Raw genomic sequence first — 23,611 nt, forward strand, 5'->3', positions numbered from 1 at the left:
TGCCCTGCAAAGGAGCATAAGGTGACAATACCTACTGAATTAATCTCAGAAATAGCTGAACTGAAGACAGGTGTAGCTTCACTCACGGCCCTTGGTGCAGAAATAGCTCAAATTAAAGAGACATTACAGCAGCCCATGTTTCAGACTCAGGTCTATGCCCCACCTGCAATTAGGAGGCCAGACAGAGAAGCCCTGCCAACTAGTCTACCCCAACAGTATTACAGCCATCCTGTCCAGGTCCCGGTACCAGTCCCAGTGCAGCATCAGTACCCGAACCACCAATACACCAACCCTCCTTCTCATGCTCCAAGGAAGTGTTTCATCTGCCAGCAGGCTGGAGGAGGTGAGCGTTGTATGCACTGTATTTGGTGTGGAAGCGTAGAACACTTTCAAGCTGGTTGCAAGGTAAGAGGTTTCAGACCATCAAGAGAAGCTCCTTTAAACAAGAGACGGTTACCACCGAGGGACGGGTGTTAACCATATCCAACAGTCAGTCCCAGAAGTTCACTAATTGTGGCAGCATAGGGCCACAGGGGAAACTGAAAATATGCTCATCCTCCAAAAAAGGACTATCTTCTTCCACAGAATGCCAAAAACAACACCGGACTGAACATAATAAGAGACGTACTCACCTAGTAGATAACAGCGAGAGCCCTAACCTCTACAGAGAGAACAATTATAGCGACATCCTACTATCAGTCAGAGCTGGACACCTTTGCAGGGTTACTTCCCTAGTGGGCAGGCAATGCCTCGTCCAGTGTTACCTGGGTGGACATGGACTTCAAGCCTTATGGGACACAGGCTCTCAGGTCTCCATCGTTAATGAAAGATGGAAAGAAAAATTCTTACCAGACACAAGGATGAGGAATGTTTTTGAAATCCTAGACTCACCAGATTCTCTGACACTGACTGCAGCAAATGGGACTAAAATCCCTGGGATTTCACTGGGTCGAAACAACATTCAGGTTAGCTTCTGAACCTAATCAGACAAAAGAACTGATTCATCATAGGTTTTAATGTTATTGAGCACATTTTAACAAAGACTGAGAAGACTAGCCAGTACAGCACAGTCAGGAAAGCTTTCCCAAACCTAAAGGGAAATAAGGTGAGGGCTTTTATACAGGCTGTTAGCACAGAAAACACAGAGGAGTATGACGTGAAGACAAAACCAGGGAACATTACAGTACCAAAACACAGTAGCATTGATATTGACTGTCTTGTAGCTCCTCGGCCCTTTGAAGAAGCTGTGACCATGTTATTTGAGCATGATCTAAGCCCTCATTGGCCAGAGGGTCTGGAGCTTGTTGACACTTTAGTCAGGGTTGAGAAAGGAGTGTTGCCAGTCCATACCCATACCCCAGGTTCAAGACATCATGGACGGTTTGGGTGGTAACTCCTGGTTCTCCCTCTTAGACCAGGGTAAAGCTTACCACCAGGGATTTATGTCCGAGGACAGCAGGCCGTAACAGCTTTTGTCACACCATGGGGACTTTATGAGTGGATACGCATCCCCTTCGGCCTCATGAATGCACCTGCAGCTTTTCAACGCGCAATGGAGGAATGCTTGGATGGGCTCCGTGACAACATTTGCATCCCCTATTTAGACGACACATTGGTTTTCCGCGGGTCTTTCCAGGATCATGTGAATGATGTGAGGAACGTGCTTCAGCACCTCAGGCAGTATGGCATCAAACTCAAGCCCAGTAAGTGTGATTTATTCAAACCTGAGGTCCGCTACCTAGGCAGGAGAGTCTCAGCGGAAGGGAGCCGAGTTGATCCTGCTGATTTCGAGGCAGTGGCAGCACTGAAGGATATCAGACCACAGACTGTGGGACAGCTAAGAAAGATGTTAGGCCTGCTCACCTACTAGAGTATAGACAATACATCAAAGACTTTTCCAGAAAAGCCAGCTGCCTATACGAGCTCCTCAACGCAGACACAAATAAAGAAACAGAAGTTTTAGTGAAGGCAAAGAACAAGAGACTGAGCCGGGTTGTGCCCTCAAGCAGGCCAATTATGTGGACTGACCAGCATCAACAAGCCCTTGAACAGCTGATTGACTGTTTGCTTCATCCACCAGTCTTAGGCTTCCCTGATTTCACTCAGCCGTTTATTGTGCACACTGACGCTTTGCACCAAGGCTTGGGAGCGGTATTGTACCAAAGACAAGGTGGTAAGCTGAGAGTAATAACCTATGGGTCCTGTACGCTAACAGCAGCTGAAAAGAATTACCACTACCATGCAGGCAAGCTAGAATTGAAACTGAATGCAACCACTTCCAGGTTGCAGAGTTGGCTGATTTTCACTGGTCTGTACTTTCACCAGTACAGACCAGGGAAGGAAAACAGTGATGCAGACGCTTTGTCAAGGATGCCACTGGATGTTAAGTCTCTCATGAATGCATGTTCCAAGGAGTTGTTAGTTGATACCGTGTCTGTCGTGATCCAGTCAGTGGAAGTAGGGAAGGAATCTTCGGCAACCTGGTCACTCACAGCTGCAGCTATGTCATCCTTAGTGGATGCAACCATCACTAAACCAGTAACCCTCATCACAAAGGACCAGATTAAAGAGGCACAAGAATTAGATTCTGTCATCAGTCCTGTGTTAAACTACAAACGGTTGGGCTCCAAGCCATCATTCAAAGAGTGTTCAACATTCAGTTCAAAAACAAAATGCTTGTTCAGACAGTGACAACATTCTGTACTGGACAACACCCACACGCAAACAGTTAGTGCTACCAGAGCTCTACAGAGGAAAGGTGTTACTGTAGAAGAGCTGCACAATAACATGGGACATCAAGGCACTGACCGCACAGTGTCCTTGGTGCGAGACCGCTTCTTCTGGCCGTATATGCAGTCTGACATTGAGCATTTGGTGACTAAAGCCTGTATTTGCCTGAAACAGAAAAAGCCATGCCATGACATCAAAGCTCCCCTGACAAACATAGTGACATCTCAACCCTTTGAACTAGTATGTGTTGATTTTCCCCACCTAGATCAGTGTAAGAGAGGATGCGAGTACATTCTTGTCATAGTGGACCACTTCACACGTTTTGCTCAAGCGTATGCCACCACATCTAAATCAGGAAAAACTGCTGCAAACTTCATCTTCAACGATTATGTGCTGAAGTTTGGCTTTCCCGCTCGCATCCATCACGACCAGGGGAGAGAATTTGAAAACCAGTTAATTAGTCAGCTAAAGAAACTCAGTGGAGTGAATGGATCCAGAACGACACCCTATCACCCGATGGGGAACAGTCAGGTGGAGCGCATGAACAGGACATTGTTAGAAGTCAAACTGGAAGGATTCCCTTAACAAGCTGGTGTATGCCTATAACTGTACACGTTGTGAAGTCACAGGCTATTCGCCATTCTATCTTCTGTATGGAAGATCACCCAGGCTTCCGGTGGACATACTGTTTGATCTGCATGCAGAGTCAAGCCCCAGCAATCAGCGGGACTATGTGGATAGATGGAAACAAGGTATGGAGGAAGCTTATGCAATCGCAAATAAGAATGCGCAAAAGGCTGCTGAAAGGAGCAAGAGGAACTATGACACCAGAGTGAGAGGTGCTGTTTGGTGCTGACACCAAGGGGAGGCCCAGGTAAAATACGTAACTTTTGGGAAGAAACCGTTCACACTGTGGTGAGACAAATGAGTTCTGACCTGCCATTTATGAAGTGACACCAGAGAATGGCAGGGGCCGCTCCAGGGTCCTACACAGAAATTTGCTGATGTCATGTGAATACTTACCATTTGAGGCACAACTGCAAACAAAATCAGGCAAAGGGCATCAAAAGAGAAGAAAAGAGAAGAGACTGTACTACCCCCAGATAATGATGACAGGGGAGATGAATATGACCTGCATTGTGAAATAATGCCAGCTCCTGCTCTTCCAGTAATGAAACAAAGAAAATTTTCTGGACCAGAATTAGATTTGGAACACAGGCTTTCAGTTGAAAATGAAAGAACAGAGACACTAGCTCCAAATCCTGAACACCTTCCTGGTCGAGACCAGCTGATGGACAGTAATGTGGTTGTGAGAACACTATGGGAAACCAGCTTGAACCGTTGCCACCCATCTGTCCTACAGGGGATGCTCTTGTTGAACCTCAAGGACCACCTTATCAGCTTCCAAACAGAGAGAGACACCCACCGAAACGTATGACCTATGATCAGATAGGAGGTCCTTCCTGCTACAACATTCAGCCAGCCCTGTACCCACAACCTGCCTTTCATGTACCGGGAATGGTTCCATGGGTGCCAGTCCTGCAGCCATATTATTATCAGGCCCCTTACATCTACGGGCTCCAGCACGCCGAGACTGCTGCTATGAACAATTGATGAATTCTGCTATGCTATGGACAATTGATGGTTATGTGCTCAGATTTGAAGACTGTCTATGCGGACAACTGATGGACTAGGAACCAGCAAAAGAAAACACTCTTACGGACTGTTGATACAGCTAGGGCATTGTGAACTGACTTTACTTTGTATTTGAATTGTGCCCTTTGACATTTCAGTTGTAATGAATCTTACATCCTTGTGGGATTGAGAGGAAATGTTGCGAAACAGTTTGATGTCGAGACAACATCTGTTTTGTGGGGGAGAGTGTCACGAGTGAGACCCAATAATAAGTAGATCATCCAGGCAATCGCTTTAATCTATTGACCTGAAATCGATTGGTCGGGTCTCCTCCCACATATCTGGGAACATCGCGCTGCTTTCCTCAATCGAGTAAAGACCAGTGAGGAAACATCGCTTGTTACTCGTGACTAACAATTTCTCCCCGCTTTAGGGGCATAACACATGCATTTGTTACCTTTAGGCTGGACTACCGTAACTGCTTACTCATAGGATGTCCTAACAGCTCTTTAAAAAGCCTACATCGTATTCAAAATGCTGCAGCCACAGGACTTAGAAAGAGAGATCACATTTCTCCTACATTAGCTTCTCTGCACTGGCTGCCTGTAAAATGTAAAATAGAATCCATTTCCGGACATCTTTTGTTGTCCTCTTGCCATGGGGACTCGTAATGTCTTCACTACATTGATCAGGGCTTTTTATAGTTGCGGTGCACATGCTTAACTCAGAGTAAATATACTTGGAGTTCATTAAACCAACTTTTCTCAGCTGTTCTGAAACCGAAAACTCCAGGTTTTAAAACTCAGTGTAAGTCAACTCAGAGTTCAGGTTTGAACTCAGAGTTTGTTGAACCTCCTTTTTGAAACAAGCCCCTGGAACCATATGTGTGTTGCTGTTTTATGCAACAGTCCTCTTGTAGGAGAAAAGCATCCCTGCTCTCTTTGGTTGGATGGTTAGGGCAGAGTGTCAGAGTGTCTCACCAGAGGTGATGTTATACAAGAGTTAACATCACCTCCTGTTCAACATGTAAAATGTGGATTGTGGACTTGTGGATGCTACACACGGGACATTATGACAGATAGAGAACAAATGCAATTCAAGCCATAAGAGTCATGAAAGACATGAGACTGACATCAGCCCAAGCAGAGACAGACAGGCCGATCAGACACAACCTCATGTTACTTGTGAATATAGATACATGTATAGCTATGTGACATTGATTGGTTGTGACATTGGTGATTTTGTTCACAAAACGAGGAGCATGTAAGATCCCAGCACAGATATAGGGGATGGTAAACGGATAAGGTACGTTTAGATAAAGCACAGATGTCTTAGGTTTGGTGACAGTGAGTAACGGTGAAGTCAGCCACAGCTCTGTTTTTAATGATTTGTATAGTGGCATTTACAGCCTATGTATAGGATGGTATCAGTTTACTTTAGCTAAGTAGTAAATGCATGAGTCTCTGCAGCTGGTGACCTGGGATTGAATATTGCCTTTGGTGTCTACATTTTTTTCCCAAAGTGACACACATGACAATATAATCAATTGATTCCTATTTATGCTGTACAATGATCATTGAACATACTTGACAAAAGTCAAGAATCAAACCTGGGTTTTACATATTTTTATGTTTCGTATTATTTAGCTTTTCTATGCAGTTAGTTTCAAGTCAGGATGACAACACTGTTTCTTTCTGTTTTTTAGTTGTCATATGGCTCCAGTTCTCCAGCTCTTTCCAACCGCCAGCGCTTTCCCACTTTTTTCCGCACTCATCCGTCTGCCACGCTGCACAACCCCACTCGAGTACAGCTCTTTCAGAAGTGGAAGTGGACCAAGATTGCCACCATTCAGCAAACAACTGAAGTCTTTACATCAGTAAGTATGACAAACTAACCAACAAATCAGAAAACTAACCAGGCCAGTCACAAAACATAGTGACTTGTTACACTAGCTCAAACAAGTAGAGGAAACACCAGAATGCTCAAAATGAAAGATATGTAAAGAAAATACAATCTGAGACAAATATTCAATTTGCAAAGCAGGAACTACCAGGGGAACACAAAGAAAACAAGCAGGAGCTAACAAGAAAATACACGTATAAGTAGATATGAAAGATATTTAAAAAAAACTCTCACAAAAACTACAGAGGCAGCCGGTAAAAGTGTCTACCCCCACCGTGTTTGGGTTTCAAATCTGCCGCGTCAGTGCCGGGTTTGTACTGCGGGAGGAGTGTGTTACGTCCTTCTGGCCTGTAGGTGGCGATTGACTCCCACTTTTGGTCCTAAAACACCGTAGTTGCTTACGTCATATAGCCTCTTGTAGAACACCTAATGATCAGGTCTTGGGTGGCCTAGTGGTTAACGTGCATGGACACAATGTTTTTTTTTGTCCGGGGTTCGAGTCTGAGTGGAAGCAGTTTTTTTATTTTAATTATTGGAAAAACAGCGTCTCATCATCATCATGTGATCACGAGATGACAACGTTGTATTACTTAGTGCATGGATCGCCAAGACCATGAACCGCTAGTCGCGTTATAGTATGAAGTTATGAACGTAAGTAAATTATGGCAAATTATGGCAGTTTAAAACCGAAAATAAGAAGCTGAACGGTGCGCCCTCCCGCGTGCAGCGTTCGATTTATGGCAGACAAGCTACTGTAACCCTGATTTCTCGCTGTTGGTACGGGCAATTTTCTTTACGTGGAATGCTTCTTTAATGCACCACACGGCAAGACAGTACAGCACATGTACACTTTTTTCTTTACGCCGCTCTCACCCAACGCGCGTCACATTTTCCTGTCCCCCGTCAACAAGGACAAGTAGGAACTAATGTTGATGACAAATAAAATCACAGTAGCTGAAATGTCACGTTTCCCAAACAAAAAATAAAAAAAATAAAAAGGAATACTAACTAAGGTTACACTACTACAATTTAAAAAAGTGAATAAGGATGATCTAGACCAGTGGTCTGCCACCGGTAACGCCCACGTTTTCAATGAAAAAAACAAACACTGGGAGCTGCGGAGGGCGGCAATATTATATTATTTGAGAACATTCAACATTTGTTTTTTAATCCAAAGAAGACATAAAAGTCGGGGCTCAGAGATCTAACCGATGATAAAACATTGTCAAGGCATCGACAAGGACAGCTAACTCGCTTTTCCCTGCTTCAAACAGCTGTTTTAACTGAGAGCAACCCGTGCGGCATCACCGGTCAATCTGGAAACGTATTAATTTTTTTTGTAAATAAAACGCCCACTTTCATTCAACAGACGGACATGAAAGAGGGAATAACGAAATAAACAGCTGGTTAACTTCGTAGGAACATGGCTGTAGCTCTGCAATGACTTTATGTGGTACAGGTGAAAGGAGTAATAACGAAATAAACAGCTGGTTAACTTCGTAGGAACACCTTGTAGAAGGAACTGGTATATTTAGAAAACGCAGTAGTCCTAGTGTTAAGGTGTGTGAACTGGGGAGGAGACGGCAGCAGCGACTGAAGAGCGACTGAATAGAGTTGATGTCTTCCCCGCTGACAGGCGCATTCATTTGATAATGCACGACCTTGGATGACAGTTCAGTTGAAAACCACACTGAATCTTTATTAAACCGTCCCTGAATAACATCTATGAACTGCAGTTTCTTCCTTGATTATCCATGATTATTATGAAAGAAGCGCAAATCTTCGCCAGTCCAAATTGTGCAATTAATACTGTGTTTACAATAAAGGTAATAAATAATAATAATAGTATTTTCATTTTAAAATGCACTGCATATTTTAGACGAATGTCGAAGTGCTACAAATAACTTAGACCAGAAAGCTACGATAAATACATACGTTTATTTTTGCAGAGTAAACGTATGTAGAACAAACTACTTGCTGCATTAATGAGTCTTAGACCTGCAGCTGATCACGCCGCCCGATGCTGCCCAGTCTCCCACGGAGCTTTGTCCTGAAGCTGAAGTATTTCTCACCTGCTGATCGAGTAGCAGCAACACATTAGCATGTCTATGCGCCTCTACGAAGGAGGGGGAGGGGTGTGTAGTTTTCCTTTGCGACTGTGAGCAAACATGAGACAAACAAAAGCTTGGTCGAACTCAGATCCAAGTCATCTGAGTACGAAACACATCACATATCATTCGATCTCGTGTTTCATTCGAGCGGCAGTCTGGAGCTCTCTGCTAAGACTGCTGCCCCGCGACCCGTCCACGGATGAGCTTCCATTAAAAATTAAAAGCAGAGGTTTTTTGTTTTTCGTTTTTCTCTAAACGAAAAAACAGCTTTAAATTCAAGTCCGTGTGTTTTTGTTAAAAATATTTTTGTTCGGTTTATGGGTTTGTAACGCGGTGCTTTTATTCAGGATAGATAGACGGATGGGAAATGAAAGTTTTGAAACATACACGGGCCGAATAAGTCACATCAGCCACTCATTCAGTTACAATGACACGCACAGTCAAAACAAATTCTCGCTACATCTCGTGCACCACTCCCCCGTTCCTCTCGTAGCCTGCATTTGCACATCCATACATTTGTGTATTGGTCACTCTCTGTCTGGACACATGACTCCGAAACACGTCACGTGTTTGTGTAAGAGGTTGATGTCTCCACCAAATTATAAGCAGAGGTAACGAGAGAACGACTTTTTGTTTTCCGTTTGTCTCTAAACAATAAAAACATATTACCTCCAATTCCGTGTCTTTTTGTAAAAAAGACATATTTTTGCCTGTTTTATTGGTTTGTAAGGCGGTGCTTTGATTAAAATCCGTTTGCCGCTCAACGAAAGAGAAACAAAAACGCCGGTGAAAGTGGCTGGATGGACGGATGGGAAATGAAAATGTTGAAACGTACACGGGTCGAATAAGTGCTCTCAGCCACTCAGTTACAATGACACGCACAGTCAAAACAAGTCAAACTGCAGTTCTGCAGACACAGAGTAAACGCGTAGGAACAAACATGTTGCTGTAATGCGTCGCTGTAGGTCTGCTGATTTCTGGCGTCCTGTCAAAATTACGATCGACAACTGCTGTAAAACAAATTCCTATGATTATTACGGTTATTTACATAAAATCTACGACTATTGGAAAACATTCATTAACAAGTCGTGGAAGTTTAAAACCTAAATAAGCGGCTGTAGTCGCAGATGGACTGCGCTCTACGTCTTTACTTGCGCATTCAAATTATATTAATTAAACCGCGACGCATAATCATGGTATTATGTGAAGTCAATATGTTGTATCGGATGTTAGAGCGGTGGGTGTGTACATATTTTTAAGAGACGCCTTCTATTTAAAGACACGAATAAGCTGAGGAGAATAAAAACAAGAACGTGTTGCTGCTGTGGCGCTGCCTGTTTTAAACCACACAGAACAATTATAACTTTGCAGTGAACATAAAATAACTAAGCCATCAACAAGTTGTTGCCCTTCACACTCCCCATGTTTTAGCACACAACAGATACTTAATAGTAAAATAGGTCTGGTGTAATATATGTGTGTTACAGGTAGAAATGAACAGTCGGACCTCAGTTACGCTGTAGCGCTTTGGAGGCTTCTAATGAACGCTGCGCCACCTGGTGGTTAAAACGAGACTAGCGTCCTGATTTTTTCCAGCCGGCTGCAGGATTAAAAATCTTTAGTCAGCGACGCACTCGCTGCGCCGTGGCGACGCGTCGGTACTGCAGTAAAAACCCTAGTCACTTTGAACCGCTGCCACTGTAGTCTCTCTCGGATGCCTAACATAAAGCAACACAAATGTTCATCAAACACACATGAATCCTCACTAACATACACATGGAAACTATGACTTACTGTAAGAACACATTTACACATAACTGTAACCCATACAACACCCAAATTATGTTACAAGGTATTCTCAAACATACACAAAAGGCTCACTCGTCTTGAGGGACCTACTTATTCCCAACTGTACTAAAACTTCAAATCACTAGACCACTGGCCAGCTCAGCTTGAAGCCCTGGCCAGACAAACTAAACAGAAGGCAGGACCCAAATGCACGACTCAAACAGAACTGAACCTAATAATTAATTTAATTAAACACAAGACAGAACAAGAATGTGTAGACAAATAATTAACACGGGACAAGATACTCTCAAAGTTAAAATCTAATGCGTACACTGTTAGACATTTCTGTAATTTCAACAGTTTTTTATAATGCTGTAGATTGTTTCCAGTGCACCATTGGATTTTTTGATGACATCACGCATTGTGTGAAAACTTTTTTTGTTAACCTGTCATTGAAGTTCATAAGAAGAAGAAGAACTCTAAGGGCCTTCATTGCAAACTCGATGAGGTTGTGGAGAACCACCCTTGAAGCCAATGGGAAGCCACTTGCCCAAGTATCCATCAAATGTGGCATATACCAAAGAGATGCACTGTCCCCACTGCTGTTCTGCATAGGTCTGAACACCCTCAGCCAAATAATAAACAAGACTGGCTATGGATACCGACTCCGGAACGAGGCCACCATAAGTCACCTCCTCTACATGGATGACATCAAGCTGTACGCCAAGAGTGAGCGAGACATCGACTCACTGATCCACACCACCAGCATCTACAGCTCGGACATTGGGATGTCATTCGGGCTCGAGAAATGTGGGAGGATGGTGACAAAGAGAGGCAAGGTAATCCACACAGAAGGGGTCTCACTCCCAGAAGGAACAATAGCAGACATTGAGGACAATTACAAGTACCTTGGAATACCACAGGCAAACGGCAACCTTGAACAGGCAACAAGGAATGCGGCAACATCCAAATACCTCCTACGAGTAAGGCAAGTCCTAAGAAGCCAGCTCAATGGCAAGAACAAATCCCGGGCAATAAACACAGAGGCACTCATCCTGGCTGCACAGGAGCAAGCCTTGAGCACCAGACCCATAGAGGCCCGGATCTACCACACTAGACAAGACCCAAGGTGTAGACTGTGCAAAGAGGCACCTGAGTCGATCCAGCACATAACTGCAGGGTGTAAGATGCTGGCAGGGAAAGCATACATGAAACGCCATAACCAAGTGGCTGGCATAGTATACAGGAACATCTGCGCAGAGTATGGACTGGAAACCCCAAGGTCAAAGTGGGAAACACCAGAATAGTAATGGCGAACCAACCAGACATTGTGGTGGTGGACAAAGAGCAGAGGAAAGCCGTAGTGGTGGAAGTGGCAATACCAAGCGATGGCAACATCAGGAAAAAGGAACATGAGAAACTAGAGAAATACCAAGGGCTCAGAGAAGAACTGGAGAAGGCTTGGAAGGTGAAGGCCACGGTGGTGCCTGTGGTGATCGGAGCACTGGGGGCAGTGACCCCCAAACTGGAGGAGTGGCTACAACAGATCCCTGGAAAAACATCCGACATCTCAGTCCAGAAAAGTGCAGTCCTAGGAACAGCAAGGATACTGCGCAGAACCCTCAAGCTTCCTGGCCTCTGGTAGAGGATCCGAGCTTGGAAAGTGGATGAGACCACACGGGAGGGTGAGAATAGAGTGGTATAATGCAGCATCGGCATTGGTAGCGGGATATGAATTTGTTTTTGCCTCTATTTTATTTTGCTTATAGATTTCCTAAGACAATAAATCTGGAGGATGGAACAAAATGTGTTACTTAAACCAGAGTGAGCCAGGAGAGACCAGAGAGATGGAGAAGAAATAGAACAACAGTGTCATCCTTCCTTCATCATCTAATTAATAAATTAGAGTGGAAGAACTCATATCAGTTTAGTTTAGTAAGTATATATAAAGTGGTTACTGCTATTATTGTTATTTCTAACTTGATTGTTAAATTTATGTTTTTTATTCTTTTATTTTGGTTATAGATTCCCTGTGAGAATATCCGGACTGCACAAAATGTATTGTCTTACATGATATAATTATTGCAATGTTTTAAATAAACTTTCTCATATTTTGTGGTAACTCTACATACTTGGTAGATATTGAAGTTTATAATCAATATGTAGTATTCATGTTATATTTACTGTATATATCATAGTTTTATATATTTTTGGTGGTTTATATATATTTAGTTATTGCATATTTGATTTACAGTAACTTTAAAAACCCTTTAAAATGTGTAAAAGCGTACATTATGTAGGACCAAATCCTGAAAACTAAACTCCAACATACAGAAATCCTGGACTAAAATCATTGCAGCAGAAGGACAAACAACTCAAAAACACATACAGTATTAGTAATTTAACAAAAAACACACAGTGACACCACAGACGGGTTTATTACAGAATACTAGAACAAACAAACCTTAACAAAAAAGGGGCGAAGCCACAATGAAACAGTGTAACGAATAACGAGTCAATAATTACTGGACTCAAACTAGGAACTTAAATACTTATTAGACAGGTGAGAAAAATTACAAGAACTAAAACAAGAAGTAATGTGACATCACAGCAAGACAAAACAAAACAAAGAGAACACAACCCTAAACAAAAGCTCCTCCAGCAGGACTTTTCCTGCTTTACTAGATCAGGGTGTGTCCGACACTGGCTAAGGCATAAAAGCAGACAGACCAGCAAGTTCTACACGAAAGAGTATCTATACAACCAGGGCAGGCACAAGAAAGTTGAAGTGCTTGATGAAACTAGCGAGTGAAGACAGAGAGGAAAATCAAAGGAAGTGAATGAAATGGGTAGATAGAATGTTGTTGTGCACTTCATTGGGCCAGGACCTCCAGTGTGCGCTGGTGTGGTTTGCAGCTTAGTGTGAAGCAGCTGAATCAGTTCCTTCAAATCATGGTTCTCGACCGGAAAAAGGTGGTTTGCTCTCTCCAGGTTGGAGAGTTCCTGCCCCAAGTGGAGGAGTTCAAGCATCTTGGGGTCTTGTTCACTAGTGAGGGAAGGAAGGAGCATGAGTTTGACAGACGGATCGGTGCAGCGGCTGCAGTAATGCAATCGGTGTATTGGTCTGTCGTGGTGAAGAGGGAGCTGAGCCAAAAGGCAAAGCTCTCAATTTACCAGTCAATCTGCGTTCCTATCCTCACCTATGGTCATGAGCTTTGGGTCATGACCGAAAGGGCAAGGTCTCGGATACAAGCGGCCGAAATGAGTTTTCTCTGCAGGGTGGTGCACCCTTAGATAATAGTGAACAGTGGTTCTACATAAACATAAGTATGACTGTACAAAGAGACCATTACAAATATAAACTAATGCACCGTCAACCATACAGAGAAAATAAAACCATGTCTGTTTTCTTAATAACACTTGATTTATCTAAATTAGTCAAGTAATGCAAATTAACTAAATACAAATCAAAACAAAGCTGTGTAAGTATTGCCTCTACACCAAGGTGAGCTGATTGTAATTAATTCAAAGTATCAATCATCGTCAATCAACAATCATCAATGTATGGACAATGGTCACTGATAACTGTTACTATTCAGCTAATAAACATTTGTAAATCCTAAATAAGAAACGTAACTGGCAGATAGTATAATCCTAATTATTATAACTTGTGCTCTTTTGTTCCCCAACATATAATAGAAGTTTCATTTATAAAAACTAATAATTAAACATGATGTTGCAATTGTAGGGGGCATTGAACAATAACTACAGACTATAGTACAGTACAGTATATTCTGTATAGTATATTGTATATAATCACCTACAGTATGCACCGTCTCTTTCCGAACACTCCCCCTTCCCTTTCTGTGATCCTCCTTCTCTGCTTTTTATTTTTTTTATGACCTACCTTTCCATTTCTATTATTATGTTTGTGTGCCTGTGTTTTACAGACTTTGGATGATCTTGAGGAGAGGGTGAAGGAAGCAGAGATTGAAATTAGTGTTCGTCAGAGCTTCCTTACCGACCCAGCTGTTGCTGTCAAAAATTTAAAGGTAACAAAACAAAATTTCTTTTGGAGCTCATGGAAGGTTACTTAGAAATAAATCCTGGATGTTGAAAGATACAACCCTAACCAAAAAGGTTAAAAAACAAAAATTGCATAAACTACACACAGGCTGCTGCATTTGCGTAAGGTGCTCACATTGACTATTTTTAGGTGTAGTGCCTAAATCTATCAGTGTTTACTGTATAGGAGGTCTACAAGATGAAGTGCTTTGTTACATCTGCCCACATCCTGTCAGGCTGACTCACAGGATTGAGTGCAACTGCAAGCTATGTATTACAGCATATTTTAGGTGAAAGAAGAATCATCTTTACCTTAGGAAACTCTTTGGTTGCTGTTGTTGATGAGGTGGTATGCTTAGGATCATGAGCAATTTCTTTCATTCTCCATACTCTTCTCTTACCATCTCTTGCACCTCTGGTACAAGTTGATCTTGGTCTCATCTGTTCATAGGATGTTGTTCCAGTTCCGTGAAGACTGTTTTAGATGTTGTTTGGAAAATCTAATCTGTCCTTTCTGTTTTTGAGACTTTATAATAGTTTATATCTTGTGGTGAACCCCCTGTATTCACTCTAGTGAAGTCTTCTTTTGATTGTTGATTTTAACACACATACACCTACCTCCTGGAGAGTGTTCTTGATCTGACCAACTGTTGGGAAGGTGTTTTCTTCACCACAACACAATACAGTTGTTTTTGGCCATGCCTAATGTTTTTGCTATCTCTCTGTTGGGTTTCTTTTGTTTTCTCAGCTGAATGATGACTTGCTTCACTGATAGCAACAGCTCTTAGGATCTCATCTTGAGAGTTAACAGCAACAGATTCCAAATGCACATAGCACACTTGAAATGAACTATTTTATCTGCTCATTGTAATTGGGATAATGAGGAAATAACACACGCCTTGCCATGGAACAGCCGAGAAGCCTATTGTCCCATTACCTTTGGTCCCTTAACAATTGGGAGGAACTTATGCAAACTGTTGTAATTCCTACACTGTTCACCTGATTTGGATGTAAATACCCTCATATTAAAGCTGACGGTCTGCAGTTAAAGCACACCTTGTTTGTATGATTTCAAATTGATTGTGGTGGTGTATAGAGCCAAAAATGGAATTGTGTGAAGTCCCAATATTTATGGACCTGGCTGTATGATCAGGGTTATTTTGCTTACAGTTTCATTTATTCAGGGAGTTGCCTGCATTACACTGATTTTTATTGGCTCTGCCTGAGTTGTTTAAATGTAGACATCCAACTACTACATCTAAACTTATTAGTTCATGTCCTGCACATTTGTGTGATGTTTTGATTTCCATTCAGGCAGAGGTCAGTTTTTTCCTGCTCAGCAGTGAGACTCTTAGTTCATCATCCTCATCCATTTTCCAAGCTCAGGTCCTCTACCAGAGGCCAGGGAGCTTGAGGGTTCTGCGCAGTATCCTTGCTGTTCCTAGGACTGCACTTCTTTGAACTGAGATGTTGGATGTTTTTCCAGGGATCTGTTGTAGACACTCCTCCAGTTTGGGGGTCACTGCCCCCAGTGCTCCGATCACCACAGGCACCTCTGTGGCCTTCACCTTCCAAACCTCTATTGCTCTGGTGCACAGGGCCTGCTCCTGTGCGGCCAGGATGAGTGCCTCTGTGCTGTCCTTCAGCCCGGCCCTTTCAAGACATTGGTAGGATTTGTTGAGATCAGCCACTTCAGTTATGTTCCGGTGGTACATCCCATGTAAGGGCTTGTCCTCCCATGACGGTCCCTCTTCCAGCATCTCATCCTCTGTTCTCCACTGCCTGAGACATTAACTCAGCACGTCATCTGTCGGGGCCTTATACTTGATGTACTTATGGATCTTGGATGTTTCATCCCGAATAGTAGTTTTCACACTAACTAGTCCTCTGCCTCCTTCCTTGCGGCTAGCGTATAGTCTCAGAGTGCTAGATTTGGGGTGGAACCCTCCATGCATGGTGAGGAGCTTTCGTGTCTTAACATCTGTGGTCTGTATGTCTTCCTTTGGCCACCTTATTATTCCCGCAGGGTACAGTATCTGATCACTGGCAGGGCGTAGCTGTTTATTGCCCGGGATTTGTTCTTGCCATTAAGCTGGCTTCTTAGGACTTGCCTTACTCGTTGGAGGTATTTGGCTGTTGCCGCATTCGTTGTTGCCTGTTTATTTCCCAAGCCCGAATGACATCCCAATGTCCGAGCTGTAGATCCTGGTGCTGTGGATCAGCGAGTCGATGTCTCGCTCACTCTTGGCGTACAGCTTAATGTCATCCATGTAGAGGAGGTGACTTATGGTGGCCCCGTTCCGGAGTCGATATCCATAGCCAGTCTTGTTTATTATTTGGCTGAGGGGGTTCAGACCTATGCAGAACAGCAGTGAGGACAATGCATCTCCTTGGTATATGCCACATTTGATAGATACTTGGGCAAGTGGCTTCCCGTTGGCTTCAAGGGTGGTTCTCCACAACCTCATCGAGTTTGCAATGAAGGCCCTTGGAGTTCTATTGATGTTGTACAGCTCCAAGCATTCAGTGATCCATGTGTGTGGCATTGAGTTATAGGCTTTCTTGTAGTCGATCCAGGCTGTGCACAGGTTGGTGTGTCGCATTCTGCAGTCTTGGGCGACTGTTCTGTCTACCAGGAGTTGGTGTTTGGCTCATCTGGTATCCTTAACAATGCCCTTCTGTGCTTCGCTCATGTATTGACCCATGTGCCAACTTATCTTAGCTGCAATGAGGCCTGACATGAGCTTCCATGTTGTGGAGAGACAGGTTATTGGTTGGTAGTTGGATGGGACTGTACCCTTTGAGGGATCCTTCATTATCAGGATTGTTCGCCCTTTGGTTAGCCATTCAGGGTGAGTCCCATCCCATAGCAGCTGGTTCATTTGTCCTGCCAGGCGCCCATGGATTGCAGTGAGCTTCTTTAGTCAGTAGGCGTGGATCATGTCAGGGCCAGGTGCTGTCCAGTTTTTCATACCTAAGGATGTCTGCCACTGTGATAGTCACTGGATTCTGTTCAGGGAGGTTGCTGTTGTCTTCCCTGTGTATCACTGTTGTGTGACGCCTCCGCTTCCCATATGCCTTTCCAGTACTGTTCAGTTTCCAGCCTTGGTGGGTCTGCTCTGCCATTGAGAGTACACTTTTGCAGGTTGTGTTGCGAACAGCCGGTTTATTCGTCTGGCTTCGTTGTCTCTGGTGTATCTCTTTAGGCGGCTGGCCAAGGCTTGTAGCCTTTGCTTGGCAGTTTTAAATGCTTCAGGTAAGGGCATCTGACTGTACCTCTTGGGCATCTGTCTTTTCATTGCGCCTCTCTGGGCCTCTGTCATTTCGCTCACTTTCCTCCGAGTTGCCTTGATTTTTGCCTCCAACCTTCGTTTCCATGGTGGGTATTGTTTCTCATGGCTCCCATGGTTGCTCTTATAGCCAAGCATCTTTAGGATCACTGATGCTGAAGCGTATATCAGCTTATTGGTTTCCGTAATTGTTGTGGTAGGGATCACTTTCAGTGCTGCATTCACGTCTTCCATGAGACTTTCTGATGGTTCTTCACTTAGCAGTTGTAGTTGGCTTCGGGGTTGCCTGTTCAATCTCGCCATGATCTTATCTTTCAGGTTAGTCGCTGCCTCGCTCAGCGTGTCTGTGCTCATTGGGGCTTCGTACCCAATTTCCGGTTGGGGAGATGGTGAAACCTCCCCTCTGACTTGGCGTCCTGGCTCCCCCTTGCCGTAGCATTTGTGTTGTCAATCTCAAGTTGTGATAGCAGTTGCCGTTTGTGGATGTTGGAACACTGAGCTACTAGTTGCTTCACCGTCAGCCTTGAATGTGGGTTTCTCCGTTCCCATAAACTGCACATTCTATACAGTACATGTAACCCCTCTGACTAGGGTTACTTGAGTAGTAGCATTCCAACAGAGCCTTGTTCTCTCATCTCAGTCATTTCCTTCTTGTTCAAGTAGCCCACTTCTCGCCAAGGTGCTCTGGATCCCCAACACCAGACGTCTCCGATCCTCGACGCCTGAGCTGGTATCTCATGTGCTTCATTGTCTCTCATCATCCGCAGCTTCAGGTGGACAAAATCAGCAGCGGTGAAATTCAGCACAAGGATATTCAGTTGTTCACATTGGCGTGTGGTGACCACCAACTATCTACTGCACACAGAACCTGTAAACATTCCAGTGGGCGGATCTCCCCCCTGTCAGCTACCTCGCTGTCATCTCAATGCGGGCGCCTTTCAGCTGTGACAGCGCCCACTCTGCATACTGTAACTTCTCTGGGCTGCACTCTGGATCATACAAGTAACACTGAATATCAGACTGTTTTAACGCTACAGAACTCGCTGTCTTTAAAATAATCCAGAGCAGGTTGTCCGCCCATTCAATATCAGTGCTGTAGGTGTATGCAATGGTGGACTGACTGGCTCCGCCCCCTCTCAGCCTGGCTTCGCCCCCTCTCAGTCTGACTATTGCTTGGCAGGTACAGAGAAAACCAGGAAGCACTACTTGAGTCCAATGCAAACAATCTTCTGAGGTGCCTTACGGGAAAAACAAATGATAATTTTCTGCATTGAAATTATGTAGCAATCTGAGTCTCTCTTTATTCTTAAATATTAGCCAAGGTCGTTTTGGTCGACCCTTGTTCAAAATCTGTGAAGTTTTCCTCTAAGCCTGAGTATTCACCCAGCTCAGTGCCAGATTGTCTTGTGTCCATGATCCAGCTTTACAGCATGCATACCTGTAAGTCATGCCGTGTACCAAACCTTGTTTCAAGTCATGACTCTGTTTTGTCTAAGCCTTGTGTTTTGTCGTCGGTTCCTGCCAAGATTGTCTTTGATCATCACCTGCCTGAACCACGCCTGCATTCCCTTTTGCCTACCTGTGTAATGACCCTTGACCCGCACTTGTCTAAATGGTGTTAAAAATTCACTCAGTCCCACCGCTTTGCCCTTGGGTCCTACACCAAGCATAATCCTGACAGCATACTGTAGTCACAGGCAATCTGGGGGGGCAGAGGGACAAGAGTTTCTTCCCCTGTGTTTATGTGGTGCTGCACCAGTCCAGCTCTAGTGCAGTCCTCATCTTAAGGTGTTTCAGTCGCTCCCTCTGCACTGGATCCAGGGATTGACCACACCAGGTCCCTAACTCCCTGATGGCGGTTGTATTACAGTATCATCTAAGGAGTGTACAGGCTGAAATTTGATTTTGCTGTCTCACCTGTATCCCTCAGTGTTTATGCTGGGACGGCAGTGGCTCAAGAGGTACAGTAGAGCTGTCGTCTACAAATCATAGGTGGTTTAATTCCTGACCTCCCCTATTCCTGTCCCAAGGTGTTTTGGACAGGACACTGAACCTTAAGTTGCTACTGATGTCAGCATAATCTGCATAACAGCTCTGCCACTGATGTATGAATTTGAGTGTTTGCGTGTGTTTTGAGTATCACTAGGTAGAAAAGCATCATTTTATTTTTTATTTGTAATGTAATTTTATTTCATGTATAAGGCAAACTATAGTTCTAATTGTCAAACTCGCTGATTGTGTGTGATTGTTGCTCTAAACACAGCGAACCTAGAGCTCATAGAAAGTGGGCTACTGTACAGTACATTGACAACCACTAAGCTTTAGGGAGAGACAAAACTGGAGTTTCGGTTGCAGGGTCTATTTAAATCTCAAGACTATTTGGGCATCCGGGGAGACATGTGCTGCCTAGTGTCAGAAAGTTTGGTCTCAGTCGCAGGTAACATGTCTTCAACAGGTTAATGAGCCAAAGCTGTATAATTAAAATATCATCAAAGAGTTGATTTATTTCACTAATTGCATTCAAAATGTGAAAGTTGTATATTATATTCTCATTACTCACAGACTGATATATTTCAAATGTTTGTATGTTCAAATTCAGTATTGGAAATCTTGGCTAACTGAAAAGTACAGTATGAACATGAAAAGTAAGACCATGTACAAAACTAAGTACTTAGTTGGGGCTCCTTTTGTCTGAATTATTGCAGCAAAGCAGTGTGGCATTGAGTCGATCAGTCTGTGGCACTGCTCAGGTGTTATGAGAGCCTATGCTTTGAGGTGGCCTTGAGCTCCTATGCATTGTTGGGTCTGACATACTGTACGGCATCTTCCATTTGACAACAGCACGAATATTTTTTATAGGGTTAAGGCAGTGCCTCTCAACTAACTAACGCTCCCTTATATAGTTTCAACAGTTCAGTGCTTGCGGGTTTACTAAAGTAGCATTCACAAAGCGGTACAATTGTTGGCGATATCTGCCACATTTTCACGGAAAAAACTCCAGCGACTTAGCAGCGAGATTGGAGTGTAATGTCTTTAAGTAATGCATTAAATTATTTGGCTTGATTCCGTCCACTGCCAACACTTTTAGACACAGTAAACATACCATTCTGTCCTCATCTTTTACTGTAGTCACAGTGAAGCCAATTGCTACATATGCTTCATCATATTTCCTCATCTTAACTTTCGAGAGACTTATATTTGTCTTATTATCTCCGTTTGTCCCCTCAGCCTTTTGTTTTATCTCAGTTAAATACTTTTCTGTGGTTTGTTATCTGCACTTCTTATGTCCAAGTCTGTGCTGTATCTTATTGAGTGCTAAAAACTACCTGCGTCAAAAAAGCATGTACCCCGTGGTCACACGCACCCGGCATTGCCCCACTATTTGAGAAACACTGGGTTAAGGTTAGGCGAGTTTGCTGGCCATTTAAGAAGGGGTCCCATGGTCCTTTAACCAGTTACTGGTAGCGTTGGCACTCTGTGCAGGTGTCAAGTCCTGTTGGAAAATGAAATTGGCATGACTTTGGACCTTCAGAAAACACAGTGGACCAACACCAGCAGATGACATGGCACCCCAAACCATCACTGACTATGGAAAGTTTACCCTGGACCTCAAGCAACTTGGGTTCTGTGCCTCTCCGCTCTTCTTCCAAAAGAAAGGAAATGCAAAATTGACTTTTATCAGAGAACATAACTTTGGAGCACTCAGCATCAGTCCAGTCCTTTTTGTCCTTAGTTCAGGCAAGACGCTTCTGACACTGTCTGTTGTTCAAAAGTGGCTTGACACAAGGAATGCGATAGCTGAAACCTATGTCTTGCATACAGTAGGTGCGTAGTGGTTCTTGAAGCACTGACTACTGCTGCAGTTCATTTTTTGTGAATCTCCCTGACATTTTTTAGTGGATTTTGTTTCACAATCCTCTCCAGGTTATCCCTATTGCTTGTACACTTTTTTCTACCACATGTTTTCCTTCCCTCTGCCTGTGCTTTGACACAGAGCTATGTGAACAGCCAGTCTCCTTTGCAATGAGCTTTTGTGTCTTTCCCTCCTTGTGCAAGGTGTCAATGGTCGTCTTTCCCATGATTGTGTAGCCTACAGAACTAGACTGAGAGACCATTTAAATGTCTTAGCAGGTGTTTTGTGTCTGAACTAATAGACCGTTAGAGTGTGGCTTCAGGTGCTTTCCATGCTGAACCTTTTCACAATATTTATTAAATTTTCAGAGATACTGAATTTAGGCTTTTTCATTAGTTGTCAGTTATAATGCTCACAATTTAAAAAATTATTAAATTAACATTTGAAATATATCAGTCTGTGTGTATTGAATGAAATATACCTGTGTATACAGTATATATGTGTTATATTCTGTGATATATAAGCCTGATCTAAAGTCTATGAACATCTGTGGAAGGAGCTGAAACCTGGATCTGGAGAAGGACCCTAAAACGACTGGTGCAGTTTGGTCATGATGAATAAATTACCTGTTGACATGTGCAGAAATGGTTTGATTGCCACAAAATATTAAGCAGAAGATCTATTCCTATTTTGGACTTTAATAACAGGGCTACTCCCGATTCGCTTTGGAGGTGCCATGCCCTATGGAAGGCTGCAGAGTTAAAAATGACCTTGGGGTCCATGGATACTGACGGAATTTACAGCAGAGGATGGCCCTGATTGATGGATTGACAAGTAACATCTCAGCCTGTTTGGAGGAATTACATCAGAGGATGACCCAGATTGAAGGACTGATCAGTCACATCTCAGCCCGTTCGAATGCCAGGGTTGCAGGACCAGTAAGATCTAAGACTGTTCGGAGGAAGACCAGAGGCAGACGAATAAAATCTGCAGACAGACTGAAAACTTGGTGAATAGGGTGACAGCCTTGTCAGACAGGCTTGAGAAGATATCGCTGGTCTACTTTTAGTGTGCACAATTAATTGGCTATTGTTAAAAGACCATAGTAACAGCATGAATGTTCCCAAAAGAAGTTCACCACTGTTCAGTACAGAGGCTGAAAGGATGAAAGGGTGTTGGCCTTGAACTTGTGCTTGTCATAACTTGTCTATGTTCCTTATTTTCTCTCGTTATAGCGCCAAGATGCCAGAATCATTGTTGGCTTGTTCTATGAGACGGAGGCCAGGAAGGTCTTTTGTGAGGTACTGTAATGTTTTCAAATTCCTTTGCTGTATGTTGGTCACAACACACATTAACGTCTTGTTTCATATACATAGCAGCTTTTCTTGTGTTAGTGTATGTTTAATTGTCCCTCTGCAGGTGTACAAGGAGAAGTTATATGGAAAAAAGTATGTGTGGTTCCTTATTGGCTGGTATGCAGACAACTGGTTTAAGATCAAGGACCCATCCATTAACTGCACTGTGGAGCAAATGACAGAGGCTGTAGAGGGTCATGTGACTACAGAAATAGTCATGCTCAACCCAGAAACTGTGCGAGGAGCATCCAACCTGGTAAGACCATGTACCAGTACTAAGTGAGGAGTTAGAGGTTTTGGAATATTTTTCCTTGTTCAGTTTGTTTGTCTGCGTTAGTTTTCCAAAATCATTTTAAAAGAGAAGTATGGCATGTTAAAAAGATAAATAGATAAACTGAACACTGACCACTCAGATAAATGTGATTTATTTCTCTGATTTGAGATTCTGCCCTGTCTTCTATGAATAAAACCAAGAAAAAATAAATACTAAGAATTGTGCTCATGCCTGGATAATTTAGTTAAAAGAGATTTGCTGAAATTGTTTTATTAAACATCAACACAGTGCGTTATGTCACAGCATGTACTCTAGCTTGTGCATCCATCCATCCATCCATTTTCTTCACCGCTTACTCCCTGGTGCGGGGTCACGGGGGTGCTGGAGCCTATCCCAGCTGGCTACGGGCGAGAGGCAGGGTACACCCTGGACAGGTCGCCAGTCCATTGCAGGGCAACACATAGACAGACAACCATTCACCCACACACTCACACTCCTACGGGCAATGGAGAGAAGCCAATCAACCTAATGCACGTCTTTGGACTGTGGGAGGAAGCCGGAGAACCCGGAGAGAACCCACGCAAACACGGGGAGAACGTGCAAACTCC

The 23,611-nt window shown here is 43.4% G+C and overlaps 2 protein-coding genes across 4 annotated transcripts in view; both read left to right on the forward strand.

Moving 5' to 3' along the window:
* The window catches only part of gabbr1b (gamma-aminobutyric acid (GABA) B receptor, 1b), a 142,978-nt gene that overhangs the window by 34,722 nt on the left and 84,645 nt on the right, over positions 1–23,611 (forward strand). For all 3 annotated transcript variants that reach the window (XM_029167437.3, XM_029167438.3, XM_055512974.1), the window contains exons 3-6: positions 6,071–6,241; positions 14,117–14,218; positions 22,610–22,675; positions 22,794–22,985. In XM_029167437.3, coding sequence (XP_029023270.1) covers positions 6,071–6,241; positions 14,117–14,218; positions 22,610–22,675; positions 22,794–22,985 — 531 coding nt within the window. The remainder of the gene's footprint in view (positions 1–6,070; positions 6,242–14,116; positions 14,219–22,609; positions 22,676–22,793; positions 22,986–23,611) is intronic.
* LOC129604859 (uncharacterized) lies at positions 6,264–12,200 on the forward strand. Its single transcript, XM_055512975.1, has 2 exons — positions 6,264–11,851; positions 11,936–12,200. Exon 1 carries the CDS (start codon positions 10,490–10,492, stop codon positions 11,471–11,473), a length of 984 nt encoding a protein of 327 aa, XP_055368950.1. The 5' UTR covers positions 6,264–10,489; the 3' UTR covers positions 11,474–11,851; positions 11,936–12,200.

This window comes from Betta splendens, chromosome 11, assembly GCF_900634795.4.
Source record: "Betta splendens chromosome 11, fBetSpl5.4, whole genome shotgun sequence".
NCBI lineage: Eukaryota > Metazoa > Chordata > Actinopteri > Anabantiformes > Osphronemidae > Betta > Betta splendens.

Excerpts from the sequence above, each read along its gene's own strand:
- LOC129604859 (XM_055512975.1), top strand. The coding sequence starts at position 10,490 with ATGCGTACACTGTTAGACATTTCTGTAATTTCAACAGTTTTTTATAAT.